The sequence below is a fragment of the Nestor notabilis genome, unplaced genomic scaffold, assembly GCF_000696875.1.
Source record: "Nestor notabilis isolate BGI_N333 unplaced genomic scaffold, ASM69687v1 scaffold7331, whole genome shotgun sequence".
Taxonomy (NCBI): domain Eukaryota; kingdom Metazoa; phylum Chordata; class Aves; order Psittaciformes; family Psittacidae; genus Nestor; species Nestor notabilis.
In genome coordinates, this window is record NW_009915087.1 from 91,650 (window position 1) to 100,088 (window position 8,439).

The following is an 8,439-nucleotide window of genomic DNA, read 5'->3' on the forward strand; positions in this document are numbered from 1 at the left end:
GTATTTGTGCTTTTAACAGTTCTAATTTTTGAGGAGTTATCACCTTAAGACAGAAATGTATCATAAATAACTAGTCATAGTCATTTATTTGCACTGTCATAGGACAAATAGCCAGGAATAAAGTATATCAAATATGATTTTAGGAATCCTGCTTAATATTCTATGTTTTTCTAAAGAATTTTCAATAGTAGTTACAGAAATAAAAAAAATGTATCAGTAAACTAAAAATATTCTGGGAAGATAACAGAAGCATTTAAAACATCAGTATTTACTGGTAGAAGCAATCCAAATGTCAAGCTGAATCTCCAAGAGATTTATCTCCTGAAGGGGTGGGGGTGCGGTGTCTCATAAAAGATGGAGAATTAGCTCTTGGGAAAACTTAAACAGTAAGTGAACCAACCCCAAAGAATCAAAATGAGGGACACCAACCCAATTATTTGTGAAACACATTAGATACAATGTATCTGTGGAGCTCATGTATTAGATTTAAATGAAACTAAGATCAGGAAAGATTCCCTGCTTTAAGCTCCATGCTACATAGTAATTTGTTAACTTTTCTTCAGTATGGCTAATAGAGCAAACTATCTACCAAGAAAAACTGTTACCAAACAAATCTCATCCACAACCTCTGACATATTCCAATTTATTTTACTTTAGTTCTGCTTGTATCCTGAAGTCCCTGAAAACTAATTCTAGTTACAGTACCCGGGCATATATGCTCCATTCAGAGTCTGGGATCCTTTGTTAGATGCTATATTTGTTTCCTAAGAACATGTTCTGCATTAGGTTTAAGGAAAAAAGCAGTTATAGAAGTGTCACCCAACCTTAAAGATTCAGGAGGTTTTGCTTGTTTCTGTGTTTCTTGGTTTGCTGGGGTTTTTTTTAAGATGAAGAAAGTGATGATTCTCCCTGTAACAGGGGAGCATGCACAAAGACTGAAAGTCTTGTTATTAACATAGGACATAACAAGAGAATTTGGAAGACTCAGTTAAACAAGAAAACAGTAATTTCAACCCACAGTTGGTCACTCTGAAGAAGAAACATTACTGGGGTTGGGTGGATTTCAAGACATCTGAACTGTACTGAAGCTAGGTATGTACATGTTACATAAATACAAATGTATACACGGCCCTATTACAGGACCTAATACCATATTAGGTGCTGACGGTAAAGTATCTCACCTGCATCTTCAGGTTTTCCAGCTCTTGTGTTTTAGCCAGCAACTCCTCTTGATATTCAGAAAGAAGCTGCTGAAATTTCTCGTGTACAGTCTGCTTTTCAGCTAACAATTGCTTCACTTCATCTTGTAATCTTGTATATTCCTCCTGTAATCTGCAAGATAAAAAGCATTTATTTTACATTTACTCTCTAAAATTAGATCTTCAAGCTGAAAAAATTCACATGCAGAAGCAAACATACAAATAACAAGTCATAACTAAATTATTAATGCCCTCTTCCTGTAATGTACTGAAAAGGTATCCCATAATTACAAGCATAACAAGTATTGCAGAAACATAATCTGCAATGTCCTGAGGTATTCTGAATTGTTTATTTTCTAAAATGAACAATGCTCAAATCTATCCTTAAACACAGAAACAGCTAACACACACAGGCACAAATCCCTCCCACCTATTAACAGCTCAAACTAAGAAACCTGTTTAAATTACCTTAGATATTCTGCCTTCACATTTTGATAATTTGCTTTATGGTGTTCAGATCGCATTCTTTCATCAATCAGAAGTTTCTGTAAGTTTTGTGAATCAGCTGTATCAGCACTTTCAGCCATGGGAGGAAGGAGACCACCCAAAGCCTCCATTTATGATTGACTGTTCACAACAAGTTTGAAGAGGACAAAATAGGAATTAACTTATAACTAATCTACAATGCCGTTCACTTTTTCTGCTGTTGTCCCAGAAGATAAAGTCACCTGGTGAAATACAAGGACATGTAATTAGCAATCAAGTACATTCACTGTTCAAAGATTTCACACGCCACTTCTGCTTTCAAGTACAGAAGACTCCTGGCTCTGCTGTAACTCAGGTTAGAGAGCTCTATCAAAAGAGCAGCTCTGCTCATTCTGCCTAGCCCTTCCAAGGACACAGAGTAAACTTAAACATGGAGATTATTCAAGTCAATACAAAACAAGCACAAGCACTTCTATCTATCTCACAGATTACATGGAATGTTATTTTTCCTTATGCTATACACTGAGAATCAAACTGTGATGCTACTAATGCCTTAATTATGCATTGTTAATCAGAGTTCAAACAGAGGCCAAAGGCATCAGACACAGAGCTTTTACTACTACTGATCACAGTCACAGTCTGTCACACCACCCTAATAAGTTGTACTACTCAATACAGTCATTTGTACACACAACACATTCATCTTCCAACTGAAATTATGGTACTACTCAATACCAGCATTTCAGTTGGAAGAAGAGGAGATAATTCTCACGGTTGAATTTCCATCAAGCCTTCCCTGGAGAAGAGTTAAGTTTTCATGGACATTCTGGAAGATACCAGCCCAAAGTTCAGCCCTGAAATACGTCATTAATACATGTCGCTTCCTTGTTTTCTTGTGGTTTCTTGTGACTTTCCCAGAAAGAGTTTTGCTAAATATGACAATTTCAGTTTGGTGTGAGAAAGCTGCAAATAGACAGATGCCAAGAAATGAGGAAGTATTCTAACATGCCTCATTAGCTCTTTGCAATATTAGAAGCAAGATGCATTAACCTGATCATTACTGACACCTTTAAAGAATCTAGGAGAGGGAGGACAGTAACTGAGTTTTAGAGAAATTAAAAAGCTTTGAAACTAACTCCTCTGCCATTTTAGCTTTTGGCATGGCTGGACTCATGCCTAAGAACACCATGATTGCAGTGTGCAAAGTGTAATTCAAAGTTACAAAATGCAATTCTGTACAAAGTAAAACTCCAACAGGAAAAATGTTAAATCTCCACCATCACTGGAAATATATCATCTTCTTTACATATACATTTGAATATATAATGTTTTCTTCCATTCCCATTTTTAAATCTTTCATCTTAAACACCATGTGATTTTATAAATCCCTGCACTATAAGCAAGATGAAAACCTTATTTCCACATAGGAAAAAAAAACATTGCATGGCAGTGCCTATTCCACTAGAAGACAGAAGCTTCCACTAGAAGACTAGAAGCTTCTGTGAGAAGCTGCCAGAAGCTTCCCCCATGTCCAAAAGAGCCAATGCCAGTGGCTTCAAGACAGATCCGCCACTGGCCAAGGCCGAGCCCATCAGCAATGGTGGTAGCACCTCTGGGATAACACAGATAAGAAGGGGGGGAAATAGTAAAATAGTTACTGAGCAGGAGCAATTGCAGTCAGAGAAGGGAGTGAAAATATGTGAGAGAACCAACTCTGCAGACACCAAGGTCAGTGCAGAAGGAGGTGAGGAGGTGCTCCGCACACTGGAGCAGAGATTCCCCTGCAGCCTGTGGTGCAGCCCATGGTGAGGCAGGCTGTGCCCCTGCAGCACACAGAGGTTCACAGTGGACCAGATCTCCACCTGCAGCCTCTGGAGGACCTGACACCAGAGCAAGGGGATGCCCAAAGGACACTGTGACCCCATGAGAAGCCCATGCTGGAGCAGGCTCCAGGCAGGAGTTGTGTCCCCATGGACAGAGGAGCCCACACTGGAGCAGATTTGCTGCAGGACTGGTGAGCCCACGGGGGACCCAGGCTGGAGCAGTGTGTTCCTGAAGGGCTGCACCCATGGAAAGGACCCACACTGGAGCAGTCTGTGAGGAACTGCAGCCTGTGGGAAGGACTCATATTTGAGTAGTTCTCCCATGAGAGGGACCCTACACTGGAGCAGGGGAAGAGTGTGAGGAGTCTTCCGTGAGGAGAAAGGAGCTGCAGAGACTGTGTGTGATGAGCTGACCACAGCCCTCATTCCACATTCCCCCGTGCCAATGGAGGGGAGGAATTAGAGAATTTGATAGTAAATTTAAGCCTGGAAAGAAGGGAGGGGTGTGGGAAGGTGTTTTTAAAATTTGGTTTTATTTCTCATTATCCTACTCTATCTTTGATTGGCAATAAATTAAACTCATTTCCCTGAGTCGAGTCTGTTTTGCCCATGACAGCAATTGGCGAGTAATCTCTGCCTGTGTCCTTGTGTCAATCCAAGAGTCTTCTGTTGTATGTTCTCCCCACTGTTCAGCTGAGGAGGTGAGTGACAGGGAAGCTTGGTGGGCACCTGGTGTCCAGCCAGGGTCAACCCACCACAGATGGGAAAAGGTCAGAGGAAAATCTATACCAGAGTTACAACACCAGTACAGGCAAAGCGACAACAGCAACTTTGTATTCTGCTTTACCCAGATTTGCTGAGAGACTAAGGGGTAAGAACCCAGAATAAAGAACGTTCTTCTCATTGACTGTCCTCTACACACAACCAATTTCAAACATTAATAGCACAAGTTCTGAAGAACCTTCTAATCCATACAGTATCTATTTTTCATTCCTGAATTTTGTTAGTTGTTGACAAACAAAGGACAACAACAATTTCCAAACTCAATATAAGACATTTTCAATTGTTAAACCAACAGCTGTATGAAGAGAACTGGTCAGTGATCCTAAGGACAATAAACCACATGAAAGAACAGAAAGTTCTGGTACACAGAGAAAACCCAGGACAGCACAACCCTAAGAATTTCTAAGCATACCAACACGATCACTGTAAAAAACCCCAACCAACCAACCAAAAACCCCATAAGGCAATAGTACCTTTCTCTGTCTCAGGTCTTTGCTTCCATAAGCTACAGATACCAAATGTAACTATCAAATTATAAGCCAGAGCTCACAATTAGGGACACAGGATTTGAAGTCAGGTCTGAATTCTGCAGCTAACTTGACTAAGAAGTACTTCTGAAGTGGCATAACAGATATAAAGCCAATGAGCAAAAAAAATCCATGGCTTATTCTGAGAACATATCAACCAAAATAAAAATATAAATGGAAATGCAGTTTTTGGTATTCTCAATTCCAAGCTGCTATAGGTGGGAAGTATATTCTCTCCTCACAGCTTCTGCTAGTATCAGAAAGTGCACAAATTATAAATCAAGACATGCATCTGGTCATGTATTCATCTGCATGAAGATTTCATGAAGAATTTAAAAGGAAAGAACAAAAGGGGAAAAATTGTGGCTGACGAAACAACCGTTTCAGACGGGAAAAACCCAAGCGGTATGTTTTTAAGGAAACAAAACTATTTTGGCTTGCAGGGACATCTAGTGGCAAATTTCATTATTTACATTCCTGGTGACAACTGTGAAACTAATTACAATAACGGAAAGATTTCCTGACTTCAGGAGAGCTCCTTCCTTGAAATCACTAATAGAAACTTGTAATATTTAACCTACTCATATTCTTACAATAAAAAACTCCCTTCCCTCCCCCCCAAAGAAAAAGTCATACAATAAATCCTGGCAGTGAACTGTCAATAGCAAACATTGCTTAGGGCTACAAATATTGTAAATATATTACCAAGAAGAATTTCTTCAGTGCTAATGGCTGGCACTACTTGCTTATAGTCAATGAATGGACCTTAAATAATCTTCAAAATTACATGACTACAGCCATCATTTTTGAGAAATACTTTAAAGGAACACTAGTTAAAAATTCTTCCTCTCTTGGAGATCTGATCAAGAAGTAAAAAAACAACACAATAAAACATAATTTAAAGAAACTAAAATAACATCATACCTAAATTTAATCCTTCACCTACATATTTGCCAAAATTTATCATGTTACAGAACTGTAAACTTGTATCAGCCACCCCATTTTTATACTATGAAATCTTAACGTAATTTCCTGCAGGCATACTTAAAAAGGTATTGCTACAGAAACCCGAAACCCAGGAAATGCACACTCATTAGATAAAACAGCAATATTTACTGCAGAATATATTCTTCTTTTACAAGACCTTTCAGCTATATTATTTTAACTTTTTGTTTGCTAGAAGCACTTAAAAAGGCAAAAATTCTTGCATTTGGAGAAAAACATGAACATATCAACATAAACACATTTATTTTTATTGTAAGCTGTTTACAACAACAAGGCTTCCTTCTAGCTTACACGGCATAACCAGATTACATGATTTCAGCATGTACTGGTAATTCACCTGGGTGACATACATAACTCACTCATGGGACTGCTTTCTGTACCACAGCCACACTTAAGGCATGCAAATTTGTCATATTTGAACACCACTTTAAACAGATGATACAATGAATGTAATTTTGCAAGTACTGATTAAACAAAATAACAGTATTTAGCCTTGTGCCATGTTTTGTTCAAGCAGTAAAAATCTCAGTAAAATCTGTTGAAAGCTGAACAGCTGTTTCACACAATGTATTGTTTAATCCATTTGCCTGCTTCTGTCAGAAGTCTGCACCTCTTGATATGATCTTTCTTTTCTTTTTTTCCTAATTGGGTCAGCCAAGGTCTTGCGAAACACCAAACTATTTGCCAGAAAGAGCGAGACACCCAGAAGCAGCACAGGCTCCTGAAAGCGACTCTTCAAACACTACTCCTTCTCATCCCTGCTTAAGAGTCTACAATAAGACTAGATAATGCACTAATGAAAAAGTGGAATTCAATATAAGAGCTCACTGTCACCTCGAAGGGGAGGTTCCACTCCTCCTTTCTTCATTCCCACTCCTAGATTTGTTACTCATCAGACCCTTCCATGAACGAATTTAACTCAAGAAGCCAACACACTTAAACAAGCAGAACACACTCAATGGTTTTTCTGTGATGACAGCGAGTCACACTAGCTTATGGAAACCTCTAACAAGCTACATCATCAGTGACAGCAGGCAGCTGGTACTGGGTAGGAGAAAGGAACAAAGAACCAAGCAATCAGGCAGAAGGAGGAACAAGGCTCTCTCGTTTTAGGAGCAGAGAGTTATCCCATCATGAGCTCACAGAATCACAGCCTTGAACTAGACACCTAGTTTTTAGACAGTCAAAGTTAAGTGAAAAAAATCCTACCTTAAAAAACTGTGCAACACACGAGAGATCAGACTCCCCACGAACATCAAGGGAATACAAAACTATATATCATTTGAGAAATATTATAGCATACCTCTCATTTCTTTAACAGTCCGTGTTCTACTAATCCACCATCAACTTGCAACAGCCAAAGTAATCAAGTAAAAAAAAAATATATATATATGTGGAAAAATATCAAAGAGAAACATGAAAACCTTTATTATAGGAAGTTCCATAATCTGGATACTGCTCAGATATTGCTGTAGGGAATCCAGTGAAAATAAACACTTAATACCCTTATGTGTCCAAGTGCAGAAATTTTGGAGAACACCTGTGTGACTTCTGTATCACAGAAGACATCCATCTCATTCAAACTATGACTTCCTCCACAACCCTGTTCAAAGTACAGATTGCAACAATAATTAAGCATATATTGTTTCGGTGTCTATCCCTACACATGGCATGCAGCATTAAACATCCTTTCAATTTCTGTCTTACACTAAGAGATAGTTAATTATTAGGTGAAAAGCAACAAACAAGGTTATATCCTAGCTCAGGATTAATATTTTTGCTTTAGCCACATAAACTATTGAAGTCAAACTGACAGCTGTTACTGAGCAAACTGAAATGTTACAATGGAGCAACAGGTGGTAAAACTAGCTTACTCAAGAACAGCTAGCCTACATACGCCATGTATGTTTTCCACTGTTTTTTTCCTAACAAGAGACCTTTGAACACACGAGAAACTTTCGCTCGCTAGTGACTCACAGTTTTACTTGGGCATACAGATGGCTGCTCAACACAAACTGTTCTATACTCCACAACCAAAAATCTCTTCTGAAAAATCATTTCCCTTTCATATTGAGTTAAAGAGAAGCTCAGACAGAGCAGAGGTCTCCTGTTGGCACATGTGTTCTACACCTCCTGGATATATATGTACCTTATGGTATGTGGGCAAGGAGCATGTGAGAGGCCAAGCGAGCTGTGTAAGTCACCATGACATTTTTATTGTTGATTTCCTATGACTTATGGACATCGGAGCTTGGTCAGAGGAACAACACAACTAACGGGTGCCACATCTCTAGAAATACACAAAAATAATCCTTCTCCTCAAATTGCGCAAGGCTTAAGTTCACTGGTGGAAAAGAGAGCATGCAAATGTAAACATCGGAAGCCTGGCAGAGATCGGGCTCTTCCTACCCCTGACCTTTGCCGCCCCTGGCTTGTGCTGAGCGATTCCCAAACTCACCCCCACCACGGCCAGCCAACGGAGGCGGCAGCAGGCTGTTACCACCAGGCGATCGCACCCTACGATCTCTCTACTCATCTCTGCAGCCTTCTACTCGGTAACTAACGGTCGAGGGCACGATCGATCGAGCGAGCAGAGCCAGAGCAAGGGCCAAAGGC

At 39.5% G+C, this 8,439-nt stretch overlaps 1 protein-coding gene across 1 annotated transcript in view; it reads right to left on the bottom strand.

Annotated features, from left to right (window-relative positions):
* The window catches only part of CEP83 (centrosomal protein 83kDa), a 21,248-nt gene extending 19,432 nt beyond the window's left edge, over positions 1 to 1,816 (bottom strand). The window contains exons 1-3 of the mRNA XM_010023948.1: positions 1,668 to 1,816; positions 1,182 to 1,332; positions 1 to 43 (exon numbers count right to left, since the gene is read on the bottom strand). The exon at positions 1 to 43 is cut by the window's left edge and continues 77 nt beyond it. Of these exons, the coding sequence (XP_010022250.1) occupies positions 1 to 43; positions 1,182 to 1,332; positions 1,668 to 1,816 (343 nt within the window). The remainder of the gene's footprint in view (positions 44 to 1,181; positions 1,333 to 1,667) is intronic.
* Between the last annotated feature and the right edge of the window lie 6,623 nt (positions 1,817 to 8,439).